This window comes from Chroicocephalus ridibundus, chromosome 15 (genome assembly GCF_963924245.1).
Source record: "Chroicocephalus ridibundus chromosome 15, bChrRid1.1, whole genome shotgun sequence".
Classification (NCBI taxonomy): Eukaryota; Metazoa; Chordata; class Aves; order Charadriiformes; family Laridae; genus Chroicocephalus; species Chroicocephalus ridibundus.
This window is the reverse complement of record NC_086298.1, coordinates 13,173,872-13,191,953: the sequence shown is the minus strand read 5'-3', so window position 1 is coordinate 13,191,953 and position 18,082 is coordinate 13,173,872. Positions and strand designations below refer to the sequence as shown.

General features: G+C 40.1%; 1 protein-coding gene across 11 annotated transcripts in view; it reads right to left on the bottom strand.

The window, feature by feature from the left end:
• FNBP1 (formin binding protein 1) overlaps positions 1-18,082 on the bottom strand; it is a 99,231-nt gene that overhangs the window by 52,692 nt on the left and 28,457 nt on the right. For all 11 annotated transcript variants that reach the window (XM_063353387.1, XM_063353384.1, XM_063353385.1 and 8 more), the window contains exons 2-4: positions 13,680-13,795; positions 8,552-8,608; positions 5,782-5,929 (exon numbers count right to left, since the gene is read on the bottom strand). In XM_063353387.1, the coding sequence (XP_063209457.1) occupies positions 5,782-5,929; positions 8,552-8,608; positions 13,680-13,795 (321 nt within the window). The remainder of the gene's footprint in view (positions 1-5,781; positions 5,930-8,551; positions 8,609-13,679; positions 13,796-18,082) is intronic.

Here is an 18,082-nt window from a genome sequence, read left to right as displayed (position 1 = left end):
TATATAGCCTTCATGTATGTGGATACCCGCACGTGAATATTAAGACTTGCATCAGATATTTAAAACACTGAACGTGAACTGTCAGCTAAATATGCCCATGTGTATCATGTACCTCAGGCCTTGGATAAACGGCTTTTGGACACCATTAAGGTATGCTCTACCAGCATGGCTTTATTGTTGCTCTTTAATTTTAGGCCGATGTCTGAGGCTGTCTGAATAGAGCACAAAGGGAAAACACACATGCACGGCCAATGCTCAAACTCTCGCCCACGGGCATTTCACAGTTATGAACCGAGAAGGAAATGTTACTGTCGATAGAAGACATCTCCCATCTCTCCCCTCTAACAGGCTGTTGCTCTGCAGTGCAATATTCAGGCTAATTCACAGAAAATGTAACTACATTGGTTCGTAACCTTATTTTGTTTCCCAATCAGAATCCTTCATGCAGTAAACAGAAGCCACTTTATTTGAACTACTCTCTCATAGTTCAAGGTACCCATTCAAAACTGGGAAGAGCAGGATATCAAGTCCAGTGGTCTCAACTTTGACTCTGCTAAACCCAAAGCTCACATTATACCTTTCGGCTGGATGGGATATTATCATTAGTTTCCCACACAAAGATGTTTTGGAAACTTTCATAATAAGTAGTTGCTTTTTCCATCCCAGAAGAGTCCTTCACAGCACGATTAGAAGACAAGTACAAATATGTAGCACAGTTCCATTAAATTTGTGCCATAATTTGGGGAAACCCAAGAAGCAATCAATAAGAATATACAGAACTTATTATGATCTTTCCTAAACAACTTTCTGCATTCTTTCATTTCTTATAGCTACTACTGGTATAATTTAACTAAATGAAATACAGCTGAAATATCTTGTAAGAAAGGATGAATATGTAGAATTAGATCATTGTGCAGTGTATTTATCGTGCATAACAAAGTGTTCCATAAAAGCCCAGTTTTACTTCTGTTCATAAATAGATCCTGCAAAGCTTCTATCTGGCAACGTAAATATTTAATAATGTTTATTTTTTATACCCTTAGATTAAAATGAAATACTTCTAACGCCATTCACAGGGCAGTAAGCTGGGTTAGCCACAGAACAAGAGCTGGGGAAAGCTCAGTTTGAATCTTGTCAACCTAAAGTTTGGCGACTCACTTTTCCCTGTCTCTCTTTTCCTCTTCCTACTACCTGCTTTGCCATTAGTTTGTAATTTCTAGAAGGCAGCAATGTCTCTTTATACCTCTGCAGTACAAAGCACAGCTGTGCTCCAAACACACAGAGACCTTGAGGCACATCCAAAATGCCATATGGAAAAATCCATTGTGCACTTGACAGGGTCGTATTCTGCCATCCCATCTCACGCCTGCACAGTGCATTACACCATGAGAAATCCTGTCGAAAACCACAGGACTATTTGCAGAACAGGGCACTATTCAGAATGAATGAACATGGCAGAATTCCTCCAATTATTTACTTTTCATCAACACCTGAGAGTCTACGAGAAACAGAAAGTCCTCTGACATGTACACCTCGCCATATGAATACACACTAGGAGGGCACACACGCTCCACCATGAAGAACCAGACCATTTTTGCCCTCATGGTACCCATAAGGATGCATTCATTCCCCATTCCCCTTCTATCCTGACACAAAATGGAACGTATTGACATCAGGCAAATTCTCTCCCAACCACAGAATCCCAGTGCTGCACCGGTTCAGTCTACAGCAAAGCTCTTGGCTTGTACTTGACTCTCATGCTTAATTGTACAGAGCCAGCCCACCCCCAAGGGGAGGTGGAGGTAGAGGTAGAGGTGAAAGCAGCAGCAGTAATAAGAGGGATAGTACATGACTCCCAAATACATTTTTAGCAAAGCTGACATGAGCAACAGCTACATAGAGCAGCTGCTGCCGGAGGAGACCACGAGTCAGACCTAGTTTGTGACCACTGATCTAAATCAGCATTGTCCCAGGAATTAATTCTTGTATTTCTATGCAGATAAACTACAGTACTGAGGGTTTTCCTCAGCCATAGTGGAGAGAATACCTAAACCAAGTTCTCTCCTGTGAAGCTTTAAGAAAAAAAGGAAATTGTCAATGCTTGGGCCGCACTGGCTACATGTTTGCTCCTAAGTCCACTAAGGTGTCACCCAAAAAGAGGGTAGCAAAAACACCCCAGCGTCTAGATTATTACTTTTTTAATAGAACAAAGCATGGCGAGTACCCTGGCAGGCATAGCAATGTGGAGAAGCAGATTCTCTCACTAAGCAATCAAAATACTAGTGATCCCTCTCTCACATGGAGAATAACTGGTCTGCTTAGGAGCTACTGTCACAACCAGCAACAGTTGCAATGGGTGGGAGTAGAAGAACTGGAGTACATTTCCAACCTGAAAATGTATTACCTATTAAGGCTCATGAAGCAAAGTCTAAACACCTCTCTTGACATTACTGGCATCATCTCCTTTTCTTTTGTCACAGACAAGCAAGATTAAGTCTAAATTTTGTAATACCGCAGTGCCCCCAGCTCAAACTTCACACCTTCCACAGCTACCCCAAAGTAAGGCTTTGGTGAAATTGGGGTGGCACGAAGAATGACCGCAGAAGCAAGTTCTTTCCCTGAAACACTCAGAGACAATGCCTAACTTATTTGTGTGGCTTGGTGATGGAGGTCTTCATACAGCTAAGGGGAATTCAGTCACATGCATCTGGCCTCAATAACCTCAAAAGGAAGGTGGATGGGGCATGACATTCACATGCAGTGTAGAACTGAAATTTCAGCTTTAAGGCAGCTAGCAAGATCCCGGCTGAAGACGAGAATTACTCACATGAGAGCACGGATACACTAAGATCAAAAGAATACAAGAAGAAGTTGAAGTGAGGAACTGTACTATAGAGAGTTTCGCTTCACCAGACAGCTGGGAAGAACTGAAACAGCACAAGGAGTTCTCCCTCTCACATGCACACTTCTTGTGTGCGAAAAGCAGGCAGGGCGTACGCCTAACTTCAGTCACTGGGAGGGGAAAACAACTCGGCTGGTACAGTGATAAGATCAACGAGGGCTATCCTATGGAAGAGGAATGCCTAGTATGAAAAAGTTTAATGCAACGATTGATCTTTGTTGCTAACGTTATTCAAATTTCACAAAAAACAGTCTTTGCCTGATTTTTCTAACCACTTTCTGATGATCAAAATACATCATGCAACAAAGCACATTTACACATCATCTTTAAAAACATAAAGGTAACCTAGAATCCTCCCAAGCTCCAAATCAGGCCAGAGGAAAGACAAGGCATCATTGCCTTTTTGAACAGCGCCAAACCACTGTGAATTTGCAAATCATCCCACTTATCCAACCTCCAGACTGTCCCGCCTGGTTTTGATTAGCTGCTTCTTCCCCTATTTTCACCATTAGCAACCATCTTATATGGAAAAACAAAATCATCAAGTACATCTTTCACAGTAGTCAAACGAATCCCACACACCTAAAAATTGCATGACAAATGAATTTTATCCAGCGTAAAACCAATGGAAGGCTTTTTAAACTATCAGGTTCTGCCCTGATTACAGGCTACAGGCTTGTACTTGTCAGGGAAAAACAAAGATATGTGATTTCTTATTGTGCAACCCAATCAGCTGCTGGTACAATTCCACTTTAATCAATAGAGCTAAATGAGCATGAAAACAGAGTAATGCAGGCATGCATCAGACCCCACTTGTTTAAAGATCACCACCCTCATCCCCCATTACTCCATTAAATTCCTATTGTGTATCAAGGGGGTTTCCTTTGGAAGCAGCAGCTCGGAAGACTGATATATTTGCCTGACCGCTTTCTGCTGTTCTTGACTTCATCTTTCGCACATTTATACTTATGACGCCTCTGTGTACCATTTCCATCCTCCAGGTGGGAAATTATAAGAAAAAGAGCAAGGGTACTTATCTATCTCAGTCATACTTAAACCACGGGAATTTTGTACCATTTTACAGGTATTTGGACACCTGAATGAGCTAATTCAAATTATACAAGACTCTGTGGACAAGAATGTGGGTCTACCAATTCCTATGTGTGGCCCTAGCCCCAGAAGTGATCACCTTTTCTTACAGCTTCTGGCAACTTAGTGGGCTTGGTAGCATTAGATTAACAGTTGGACTTGATGATCTTCAGGGTATTTTCCAAACTAGATGATTCCATGAACTTGTAGCATAACAGCTGATGACATATCAAGCAGCGAGCACGAGAACTCTGCCTGCAAAATTTCTGGAAATCCCAAGCCATTCATCAATTCGTACCATAAAAGGTTTTGCCAAAGCATCAGCCCTCTGTGATATTTACACAACCACCACCTTCCCCTCCTGCAGATCCCAGCATGATTGATATGTTTGTGTTTTACAGTATGAAGTGAGAGGCTATGTATGAAAAACGCCTGAAGGCGGACACATTTTCCTTTTCAACACTATTTGCTCATAAATGAGAAATCTACATGAATCAGACAAGGACTCGTAATTCACATAGCTTATATTCACATTACAAGAACAGTACAACCAACATGACTGACAACTGTTTTCTGTTAAAGGCTTAAGAATTCTCAGCAACAGCAGATAAATAGTCACTTGGGTTTTTTTTCTGTTCCCATGCTGTTATCACTTGACCAATACCAAAATAATTTTCCTGTCATTCACCCATTACTTAATGTGAGCCATGCTTAACTACAACAGACCAAACAAACCAAAAAAGCACTACAGTTACTGCTCACATTCTTTACAAGATAGCAAGTCCTCTTTCGTCGTATTTAAAATGTTTCATAGATATTCCAATCACCTTATACACCCATATAATTGAAAAATTACGTAAAAACACTGTAATTGACAGAAAAATGCCACTTGAATGCTTTTTTTTTTTTGCTTTGCTTATTGTATGGAGTCCATGTAGAATAAAAGGTCATAGAAGTGGCTGAGAAAACATTCTCATCACAGCTGTATGTAAAACATCCTTCTATGTTGCTGCCAAAATATTATGTCCCTGAAAGATTACACACCATTCTGCAAATTAGAGGTAGATCTATTCCTCTATTTGTTTACAGACTTACCATCCTAATACAACACTTAGGAAAAGAGGGTAATTTCCAGGTCTATGGTCCAGCCCAGCACTTGAACACGTTCTTAACATTTAGTGAGACTACTTATAAATGCGTAAGTTTTGCTGGACTAAGCAAGAGTACTTTTGCACTTTCCACAATGAACCAACAGTTTGGAAATGAAATACAGTGCCCTGATGCTCCCGTGCCTTGTTACACTTTGCTTAGTCATTTTATACTTGCGTTATTACCATTTGTAAAAATAATGCTCAGAATCACTATTTTGTGTCCACTCATCCCAGGTATAAAGGTTTTGCTGACCAGATCTGGCTGAGAAGAACGAAAATGTGAACCAAGATCTTGATAATTCTTTCAGTCAAGTCCCAGTAATACAGTTTCTCTGTTTCAGTGCTGCTGGACTCTTCCCTAAACAAGCTTTTGGCTAACAGAGCCTTAAGCACAGATGGATCTCTGACCTTATTTAGCAGGGATTCTCCTGAAGGCATTGCTGTCTGATTTTATAACATTTGATTGAAATGGTTCAGCGAATTGGCCAGGGTACGTAACCCACTTTTTAATGCTTAGTTCGTTAGCAAAGCTCATGTTTATTAACTACAAATAAATTTTGCTTAACATTGAACTTCCCTACCACTAATTATCTGTCTTAAATAGCACTTAATTGTGAATAATAAAAAATGATCCATTACCGATTTCCTCTCTTGTTTCAGCTCCTGCACATAGCGTGTTAACTCTCCAGTGATAAGAGAGGTCATGTTCTCTGAAATGACCTCATGCTGTCCGGCATAGTCATTCATTTCATTTAAAGTGGCTAGGAAGGCTCTAGTTGATGTGTACCTGCAGAGGACAAAAATGCATTTTGCTTTTAGTCCCGTTCTTTTCATAAAGACACACTGCAAAGGGATGCTGTGTCCTTCTTAAGCATTTAGTATTGCTACGTGAGACTGAATATGAATTAGCACAGATGCACTTGAAGGAATTTCTCAAAAGGAAGCTTATCCCACACACTGTCAGTTGTCTCATAAATTAATCTTGATTTAGACAGTTTGACATTGGCTCTTAAAATATCACAGTCTTAGAGTGCCAGGATTTTTTTTTATCAGCACAGCTCTGAGACTTCACTATTCTAATCTCTATTCACCAAACATTTCCAGTTATACTCTTTCAAGTCCCACAATTCAGTGTACAGAGTCATCAGTGTACTCTACCTGGCAAAACCCTGCCTAAGAAACTAACTTTTTGGCTAGCATAGAGCAGAAAAATAAAACTTTTCAGGGTGTGAATTTAAATCAGCTACAGTTTATGAAGTTTTCAAAAAGGTAGTAAGTTTACTAACCAGATGTTCATTATCAACCCTTAATTTTTAGTACTTCCATCGCAAGGTCTATTTTTTGTATAAGGTTATCTCCAATACAACATTCCACGTATTATTAAAAGGAAGAAACAAACATCTGTGCACACAATTTCAAAACAGCAGATTATATCACTAGCATACTCAGCACTGCGCCAACAGAGCTGCATTTAAATACCCTGGCTGGCTGTGCTGGTCAGCTGGCAACAGCAGCTTTGCAGCATTGCATTTGTACATTCTAGAAAAATTATTAATGTTAAATGGTAGTGGTCTGCACTTATAACATCACTCAAAGGTGAAAAAGAAAAGCAAAGAGGGAGAGATTTAGAGGAAATAGAGAGAAGTGATACAAGTAGGGATTAAAATGGCATCAAGGAAAAAACAGAAATAAAAAGAAACTAAAAAGAAGAGACTAAAAATATAGTCCAATACAAGCAGCCACGTTCCCAGTCAAGCTGTGGTGCCTCGGGAGAAATTCCAGTTGCAAAAGACAGGGGATCAAAGCCACAGAACTACAGACTGACAATAAACTTGAAAACAGATCATTTTTAGACAGGCTATCTCAAAGCAGTGTCCGAGGCACCCAAAGGTCGCATGACAAATCCTCAGACATTATTTAGAGACATGAGGAAACTATAGGGAGGTTAACACTACATTTAAAAGGGCAAAGGATACACAGGACCTTCTGTGTCACTTAACTCCAATATCCTTTTCCAGCCATGAAAGATGTGTCAAAAAATGCTGTAGTAAACTCAAAATACCCATTTATGGTATAACTACCCAAAGGCAGGTATAGTTAGGTATAACTCCTAATCTCAGGTACAGACCAGAACAGCTGATGTGCTGGCAATGTAAGTTTCCTTCTGTAAATATCCATATCTCAAGAAATAATGGCATAAATAACTGATTCACAAACAATGTTAACTAAAAATAAATTAAAAAGAAAATGAAAAGGCTGTTATCTCTGTTAATACGAGCCAGTAGAGTAGCTGTATACAGCAGCTTGGGGGTCTGACCCAAAAATATAAATTAATGCAATCATACAGTTGTATCCACATTCAGACTCATTTGAAATGTTTAAAATTTCAAGGTCAAGGGTTTGAGCGGGCTGCCAGGCTCTCCAGAGGCAGAACAGCCTCCCGCAATATAAGGCTGCGGGGCCAGGCTCTGCCATGCCTTCATTCAAAGCCAATACATTACAAAACACGGGCATTGAGAAACTTCGGAGTCAGAGTGCTCTAAGGAAAAGGTTCTCCAACAGACAGGCTATAAGCCAGAGGGAAAGCTCCTCCTCTAGAAAGTTCTCTTTAAAGACTATCTTTAATCTCATCAAGGGCAGGAATGTTCTTAATGACACATGGTCTATCAACACTCGTATCCATGTCTGCAGTGTCACAGTACAGTGAACGAGCTGTGCTTTGGCACTGCAGTCGCTATCTGCGAGTGCCACATTAGTCCCCTGCCACCAGGGAGATACAGTCTGAATACATGAATCAACAGCAGAGAGCTGAGGCCATGCAACGTCCTTCAACTGCAGCAAGTCATGCAGCGATCCATCCCAGAATACTGGGAGTACAAACTACATCCTTCACCTTACTCTTCAAGAGCCACTGGTTTCTCTGCAGTGTCATAACATTATCCCTTTAGTAAGTTATTAATCTGTGTCGTCAGTCCATTTGAGTAATTTAATACTTACGCATACTACTGAAGTTTCACGTTAAAATTAACAACTGTTTCTGTTCCTGCTGAACGTAGTTAAGAATTTAGTCGTTCACTTCCAAGAGCCAGGACCATACCGTCTGGCTTAGAGTTTTTAAGGTACATGAGGAAGAAAAACCCAAACCAAAAAATAACCCAAAACCAAAACCCCAAACCAAGCATCCAGAAACCGTAACATATAACGGGAACTGAATAGTTACAGACCAAATCCAAACTTTGAAAATCAACTCCTTACTAACTACCATATGAGCCTGTTTCCGCATCTATGATTTCTATCTCATACTTGACTTTAAAATCTTTGGTTTACAAACGAAATCCTAGTTGGTAACCCAAACTTTTCCCCTTCCTCCATCGACACATGCTCACTCAGCAGTGGATCATGAACATACCTGTATTCTTCCTCCTCTTTGGAGTTCTTCTTGGGTTGGTATTTCTTTGAAAGATTCCTAAAATTAAAAATACATATATATAAAATTAAATGTAAAGTCTCCTTTAAATTAACTGGGCAATCTTTGCATGCACACACATTCTGTAAGGCTTCAGTTTTTATTTGCAGTGACTAGACACATTTTCAGAATTATGATTGCAATTGGGCTCTGAATGGGCCACACAGCTCTTCAGTCACTATGATGGTAATAAAGTGGCAGATTATGAACCTGAGAAGTTAATAAATTACGGTCACGAAGTCAATACACCTGAGTTCTGTTTCTGCTGATACACAAGTCTCCAGCTGATCTAAAGGAGACCCTTTTACAGTAAAAATACTGGTCCTTGGGCACACAGACATGCTGAACAAACTCCACCAGTAGAAGGTGTTACTCCATATCCAAAGGCCAGCCAGCCCATTAAAGCGTGGTCTGCTGCAGATGACACTCATGGCCACGGAAATTTGCCTGCCTTTAGCAGGATGCTTCCAAGGAAGAGAAAAATCTTCATAAAGCTGTGTGAAGCCGCACTGAGATGACAAAAGGGGGATGATTTTATGATTATTAACTGATTCTGGGAGAAATGTGAAATTTGATTATCCCAATTAGCACAGATGCTTGCATCTCTCATTACCCCACATCCAACTAATGATTTAATTTTAAAATATTGATATGCTTTTCAAGTGAATAAGAACATAACTCCACTAGCACATTTAACAGTATATAGCTTTCACTGTCCTGAAAGCACTGGTGGAGCCCCTGCCCAGCAGCCCGTGAAGGGTGGAACAAGTGTGTGCTGTCCACATGACACTCGGTGCTCCCTGCTGATAATTAAAGCTCAACATTATGATGCACACTGCACCATAGCACGGTACAATGCCACACATCTTTTAAACAATGCAAACCAGGGAGCTGACAAATCTTAGCAATTTGAAGACCCTTTAAGTGCTGCAGTACCGAGATCTCCTCTGTTCTACACTCAGCCCTATTACTATATTACTATATAATGCCTTCCTGCAGCCTCTGTTAGCCCACTGTAAAATGAAAGCCATTTGTTTCAGTTTTACAAGGTTGTTTCAGCAATTAAGGATAACGTACAAGTGGTACTGATGGAATCATCGTCCAAAGGACTACCAAATTTCATTGGCCTATCTGTGCCAAACTCTTTGGATGACCCCCAGAACGCATCCAGTTGAAAAGACGCTGCTTTTTCAGAGGTGTAACCCGCTCCTTGTTGTGTGCTGGTTTTACTGCTAACTGGGAGACAGCAGGGCCTCATCTCACATTTCTTACTCCTTTTGTTCTCCTTAAGGAATTAAGAGGGATCTGCCCAAACAGAGTAATGGCCAGAACCCTGGCAGATTTGCACAGACAAACATGTGTTTCTCAAAATTTAAGTATCCCTACTGGAAGGGATCCAAACAAGTATCTCCTTTCCCATCTCTGCCTTCTGTGAAAAGGGGATGCTCTGAAACAATGACCTCTTCTCTAGTTCTGCATGCAGCAGCTTCAACCAAAGAATATCAGCAGAGCAAGAATTCTGCAAGCTGTTCTGCATGATTACAGCAAGTCTTACAGCACTCTTTGTATACCAGGGGAATGCCTCCCTCCACACTCCTGCTCAAAGAGGAGAGGGAAAACCACATGAAAACCTGCACAGAAGACTACACTAATAAGGTATTTTCACACACACTCAAAACACACGTGTCCCTGTGCTGTCATGCTGCCCAATTAATTCTGACATACAGAGTTCCTGTCTTCATGTGAATCTTTAAAGCTGTAGAAATGCTATAGAGCTAGGGAAAAAAAAAATCCAGACAGTATGCTTTCACAGCAGAAAAGATTCTGAAAGCATGTAACAGGGATTAGTATCTGGGTTAAAAATATTATTTTCTATGTTCTTTATAAAACAAAAAATAAGAGTCTATATATTTGAGGTCTTTTTATTTCCCCCCGTCTTTTAACCAAAAACATATGTAGGACTTTAAACCAGGACACACACAAAAAACCCCAGAGGTGATACTGAATCGAGTAAGAGTCACTATGACTCTCGCCCATTGAAGTTCAGCATGCAATTGTGCAGTGTCATGACCAGAACACTGGCACTTCCCCGGTTCAAGCTCATGAAGCAGTAACACCTTCCAAGCTAACAGCGATCAAAGAGGGAACACAGAATAACAAAGATCAGCAGTAAAATAGCAATTCTGGAGAGACTCTGTGTTATCCTGTGCTCCTGTCTCCAATTCACTTTTCTATTTGCCTTTCATACTGCATCATTTTTTTCTGCCTTTCCAGCTTGTTTCCCTGCTCCCTTATTTCCACTTATTTGACATCTTGGCTCTTTCTCTCACATGTCATTCTCTCACATCAGGGGTTCCCGATTCTCAGATTATCCTTTTTTTTTTTTTTTTTTTTTTTTTTTTTTACAACACATCTTCCTCAAGGCTATCTATCCACTGTCATATCCACTTTTTGATGCTCAAAGTGTGTGTGCTGTAAGGTAAGTAGTGACTGGGGAAGGACAACAGAACACCTCTGCAGCACTCAGAGCACAGTGTCCAGCATGTCAGCATCCAATGGAAGTTCAAAACAAAACACAGGACCAAGTGAAAACTCTTCCATAGTTTCTGCACCCCTTCCTTCCCAGACTATTTTAATGATTGAACAATTATAATGCAAAACAAATAAGAAAACAATCATGTCAAATCTGAACTGGACTCTCACACCAGGACTGACTGTAAATGGTAAAGCAGGAGCTGAATAGCACAGGCACAATGTGTAAGGTATGTGACACCAGGGAGTTTCTTCCACTGGTGTAACCAGATAAATTTGACTTATCCTGCAAGTATGTAGACCTAACTTAAGACTTTTAAACAAAATATTACATATATGTCTGCAGAGTTATAAAGAGGAAGGAAAGAAACATTTTTAAATAGAAGACAATTAAGCATCAACAGCTGACCAGGGTGAGATGTAGACACTCAGAGAGGAAGAATAGCGAGCGAGGGAGTCCAGAGACCAAGCAGAAAACACAAGTTTCACAAAACAAAGTTCAGCCGCTTTACTTACACTACAAATAAAATTGATTTAAATCCACAGGAGTATCTTGTGTTAACGTGTCCTTTTTTAATAGTATGTCTGCATGTTATGACATGCAGTGACACGCTACAGCCCTTTCACACCAAATGGATGTCATACAAGAAAGGTTTGCACCAGCCTTAAGGAGACTTATTAGAAGCAGATGCATTTTTTTTTTTTTAAATGCCCAGTACTGTTTTATCTCAACACTTGACAAGTCTACATTTTTGGTTTTTTCTTTTATACCTCTAACTACCAGCTGACTCCAAACAGCACTGTGTTGAAGAGCTCCTCAGCGATGAATGCATTTGTCCGCAAATCACACCCGTAGGTGGGGAGACAAATGCAGCTATGCATCAGGAATTAAAATACAGAGAGAAGAAAGAAATTGACCAAGTTTGTTTTGGAAGTCTAGGACAGAATAAGAAATAAAACTCATGAGTTCCAAGTTTCTAGGCAGTCCAAGGTAAAACTATCTCCCACTTTCCTTAAACATTTTGTTTGAGTGTCTATTTTTATAATTACACTCTTTACACCTGGAATTTATCATCCTAAGAAATTAACTGAGTCTAGTGTGTGATTCTTCATCAGACAGACCTGCTCACACAGATACTCTGTTGGGGTTTCCCACTCCAGTCATACTCTCTTTTTTCCAGCTCATTTGGCTTCTGTAATTCAGTCTCTTCTCATCTTCATAGGATGTGAGCAATTTGTTCCTGCACGAGTCATTCTCTATTTCCTGCCTGTCTGTAGCAGCAACCCTGGGGAATCCTTGTGGCATTCCCCTGAGAAAGCACATAACCATAAAGGCAGGGTTTTATCAACCACCAGCTCCTCGTAAATAACAGGCCATTGTGTGTCTCAAATCCATGCTAACACGAGCAGCAAAAATTCTGGGTGATTTTTTTTTTTTTAATAGACATGCTGCTTTAGAGATATACAGATCAACTGGACCTCAGATCTCAATCTCCGTAAATAGAGCAGATGGAGAGATTTCTAATTTGTATTTTAATCATGAAAAAAAAAAAAAAAGGTATGTATTTACTGGAGGTGTGTTAGGAAGGATTAGTCCTGCACTCCCCTCCCCAGTTAGCTCCACCAGCTCCAGTTTATCACCCTGGACACCGTAGAGGCTGCCAACAACATTGCACCACAGCCTCTCTCCGCAGCAGCGGGACTGTCTGTGTGTTGTACTCCCTTCTAACCCCTGCTCACCTCTCATTTTTTCTACCCTACTGGGAAAAGCAGAGTAAGAGCTACTAGTTGTGGGAGGATTCTTAGCATCCCTTCCCCATTTACACTGGATCTGACCTCAAGGAATACATTTTCTGGGTCTGGCTCACATACACTCATCTCTTTACCCACAACCTCATTGTCGAACCAGACACGTAGAACGTACATAGCGGGAATTTCCAGTAATTTAACTACTTGAGATAAATTCACAGGAACTCTGCTCTTTCAAGAGACACATCACAAGAACAGTGGCAAGATTATAAAAATGTCAAAACTCAAATCTCAGGCTACAACCTGGCTAACTACATCAACAGAATTTCCAAGGGCTGAGACTCACTTTCTGACCTGCAGTTTCTCCAACATGCACTCATAAAGAGTCTGTCTTATGAAACGAAACCCTAAACTTTGCTTTACAACAAATGATCGTTATCCTGCTGAATTCTTAAACCTTTCAGCATTTATACGCAGCAGTCCTAATTTCATGGAAAACATTACAATGCTATCCTCAAAGCCTGAGCCATTAATCACACATAAATCGTGAGTAAGCCCTAGTATGCTACTCAGTCACCTAAATAACCTTGCTTTTTCAAAGCATATTATTTTTAGCAGAGATAATAAAACAGTATCTTAAATTAGCTTTCCATTCTCTAAATTAAAGCTATTCTGTAAAAGCCATTATTATAAACCAAACAAATTACCACCACTAACTGACTAGCACTAACCACCAATTACAGGCTCTGAACAGATGCAACTCAAGTCCAGACTTTACATATCAACTTACCTAAGCTGCTTTGCATAGTTGAGTTCAATCTCTGTTCTTTCTTTTACAAACTTGATGTATTTTTCCAGAACATCAATACCCCATTGCGTGTGTTTTTCTAAGTTGTCAAACTGGTCCTGCAATGAATCAAAAAAATAGTTTAGTCTAGTTGAACATAGAGATAACTAAAAATAATTTCCAAAGTGCATATCACCACAAAGAAAGTGTTATTAATATTTTCCATTGCCACAGACATTTTTATAGCGACACGGGTTTTTAAATCAACAGAAATCTGTCTCTTAATGAGACAGATACAGTACCATTCTTCATTCCTCATTTCTGAATCAGTTTCATTTCAGAAATCCTGGCACTTCTACTGAACACAATTTTCTAATATAAGGACATATTTAGACAAAGGATAGCAAATGGATCCTCTTGCCAGTACCTCATTGTACTCTAAAGAGTTAATAAAGTTCCATGAATTTGAGGTCATATCCTAATTAATAATTCTGATTTTAGTCTGGAAAATATAGATTTATATTCAAGCTTTGTCAGTATTATGAATTTAGAATATCATTTTGAACAGCTTTTTACAGAACTGAAATTACTTCCCCTATAGCCTGGTTTGTTCTAAATCAAATCATGCCACAAAAAAATGACATTAGCTATGTTTACAGCAAGTCTTCTTGTCTACCTCCATACAGATGCTACTTTGTTCTTAAAACATTGTTGCCCTCAAACACAGCCACACATGTTTTCAATAAAATCTTTTTCAATCAAGAACATTCCACAAGTCAGTCTGGGATTTGCAAATGCCAAGAGAAATTAAGCAACTCTAAATCCAAATTAATTATCCAAGCCAGCTTATTACTACCTACAGAGTTAACCTAAAATTACCTTATTTTTTAAAACTTGGTTACTTCAACAACACTTAAATTCCATAATCATCCATTCCATACAGCATTAAGGAGTTAATGTTTCTGTAATATTTCTTTAAAAATACTTTTTAAACTGTGATATACTGAGTAATTATCCTGACAGAAACACAGTGTAAACAAGATCTTTTATATCAGCCTCACTTATTTGGCATCATAACACACATTGGCATGTAAACCATTATGATTTACATGGAAAATAGAGAATAAGTTTATACATCTGCAGTACAAAGGTCAAATTTACAACATTTTCCAAAAAGTGGTACACAGCAATAGATCTGGGGCAGATGCTTAGCTGCCACAATTAAAGCCTCTGACAGAAGCGATGCTTCTTTCTATCTGCCAAAGATGTGGTATTACGACTTTCAGTTTGTTGAGCCACCATCGAATGTTATCAAAGCAATACAAACCCAATTCCTTAGGTGCAGAGAGTAGAAAACCAACAGAAAACTACTACAAAGCCTAGTTTCTGAATATGTTGCTTTTAAGCAAATACCACTTTCTGCTTTATAGCATCTCTGGCTCTGACAGTAAATTAGATTGGTATCACGAGAGATTCTTCCGGCATTGAACAAGAGTCACGTACACAGAAACTGCTACGTGCTAACAAAAATGTTTTAACTGTATTTTCAAGGAAAGAAATAGGAATCACATTAGAGGTGGAAAACTTCCAGAACTCTAGCAAGAAGCTAGTTAAGACAGCAGGTAATATGCATGGAATAGGACACACTGGGCTTCTGTATCTGCGTATTAGCTGTAGTTTAGCATAAGGTACTATTTTAAACCAGTTCAGCCAAACCAGACTAGGCTTCGGTTGAAATTATATCACTATTAGTCAATTAAAGAGGCGCTACAGGAAGAACAGCAAAAGGTCAATAGTATAAAGTTACAAAAATAGTAAAAAAATATCTAAGCCTTGTGCTCCAGGAACTAAGAAAAAATGGTTAAGGGCAAGTGAAAAAAAAAAATATTCAAACTACACAGAATGAAAGCCTGACTTCCAGCAATATAAATCACCCTTAAACCAATGTAACATCATTAACTCAAAAAGAGGATGTACGTATTCTGCAGAAAGGGAAGATGTGGACCAAGCCAGTATGTATTTGCATATAGACAACTCCCTGTTTCAGACAATTTCACAGCTGGGGAGAATACAAAGACAACCTGCGTAACATCACGGACCTCTCCTGCTCCCAGCGGGCTCAGATGAGGACAGAACATGGTGTGGTGTCTGGAGTACGACACCAGCACAATGAGGCACCTTCTGCTCTGCTTCAAATACCCAACCTCTACATCTCTCAGTTTATGCTGGCGTCAAGAAAGCAGTGCAAACACGACCTTTTTAAGGTTTCTGATAAAGAAGTCTTGTAGCTACCCCAAACCCTACTCTTCCACAATTTACATTATTTAACATAAACTCATGCATATAAAACAAATACTCTACGAGGCAGTCCATTACTCACAAGTTTACATGCATTCACACACACTCCCAACTTTGACAAGGGAAATCTCAGGGAGGGAGATCCACTCCCTAATCCCTGTAAGCAAATTAAACCACCTTTATCAGATATACCATACTAGACGCGAGAAACTAACTTAGCATTTTACTGCAGCTCCATCCAAAGAGAAAAGGTCGTGGTTTCCCATAAGAAAGAATGCCTTTCAAGGAGATCCTGCCCTTCAAGATAATTCAGGCTGCTGACTGCACAGAAAGGTACAGCAGGTTCACCCTGGAAAGGCAATCTTGGTGAGTTGTCCAAACCTCTTCCATCACCATCATTGTCACCCCAACTCAATTCTCCGAGCACCATTTAGGCCAGAGTATGAATAAAAACCTGAAAATGGCTCCAGGTAGCTGCCTCGGTGTGGTCTGTTATCCCATAGATGGATCTACTGGAATGTTTCAGCGGCCTCACTAGGTCAAGTTTGCCAAAAGAAAACTCCATGATGCGCAGTGCAAAGGCGGATACACCGGGGCGCAGCTGTTGAACAGACCAACTGTGGGAAGATGCTAACGTTCTATTTATAAAGCGAGCAGAGACACTTGTCCTGCGCCAAGCTGTAACCAGAAGAACCTCAACCAGATAAACTAACAAGCACTGATCTCCGCTATCTAGCAGCAAGGCAAGGTGAAATTTAGCTTTCTGCAGACTTTGCTGAAGAGTTTGGCCTCTTCCAGGCATGGGAGAGTTTTGGCCCAAATGCCATTTCACTAAGCAGGCAATGCCCCACAACAGTGTGTTACACCGGAGTCATGTATTCCATTATTTGTTTGTTTTTCTGCGTTCCTTAGGGATGAAAAACATTAGTAAAATTGTCAACGCCATCCCTTGCTGAGCATAAGATTCCAAAGGAAAGGCAGTACAGACAGAGGGACCTAGCACAGACAGTCCTCCCTGTTTCGTGGATCTGCTCAGCAAGATGAAGTTAGGCAAAGGCTCTGTGTTCAAGCTAATGAATCACAGGGATGACAGAGTACACAGAATGCTTTGATCATAAAGCATAACCTTTAATTCATGGAAACCCAAGTCTGGCGATACATGCAATCAATGCAAAACCAGTACTTCTAAAAAGCAGATTTTTGAGAGTACTTAGCAACAATATCATGCCTTCAAATAAGATTGATTATCCCACAAAAGATTTACCAGAAGCAGACTGTAGAAAAGTAAGTTCTTCCAAAGATTTCCAAACTCCAGTACAATGTTTCATTTCAGTTTTCACTGAACTCCAGAATCATTTTAGAGCTCAAAAAAAAAGCTCTTCATGGTAATTAATCCCAGAAAAAAAGAAAAGTTCTAATGAAGGGGGAAGTGCCATCAGTAAATTAGCTAGTACTTTGGTTAACTTAAGCACTTGTAGCACTGGGCGTAAGAAGCTTCTCATACTCAAACAGTAAAACTCAACAAGGATTTTAAAGGTACCAGTGTCGCACTGAAGCCAGGAAGAAGCTGGTGGCTGAGGAGCATCTACCGGACAAAAAAAGCAAGAGTGCAGCTTGTGAGGATTCATCTGTCTCGGCTCTGAAGGGACTTGGCTCTACAGCCAGAAGCAGCCTAATGAGAGCAGCACGTGGATTCGACACAAAATGACCATCCCCCCCAGCGATGGCTGCAGGTTTAGCAGGTAAAGTGTGCCACTGCAGCTGTGCAGGTTCGGTCATTAGCTGGCAGATGGCTCGGATACCTCCATGAGCTGCTGTTTCAGCTTTCAATTTCAATACACATACTCTTCTCTGTTCGTTTTTGCAGCTTACTCACCCTTCCAGTTAGGGATAACATTAGAAAACAATGAATTCCACAAGGCTTTAGCATTCTTCAACAAAAGCAAGAAAACAAGACAAGAACCATGACACAGTGTTCAGTGAGAATGCTCCCACCAGACCACAGCAAGGCGGGGAGGAACAAAAGGTCACTTTGCACCTGCTTTCTCTGAAAAAGAAACATGAAAACATGTTCTAGAAGCATTCACTACTTTCCTCTGACTCAGAGA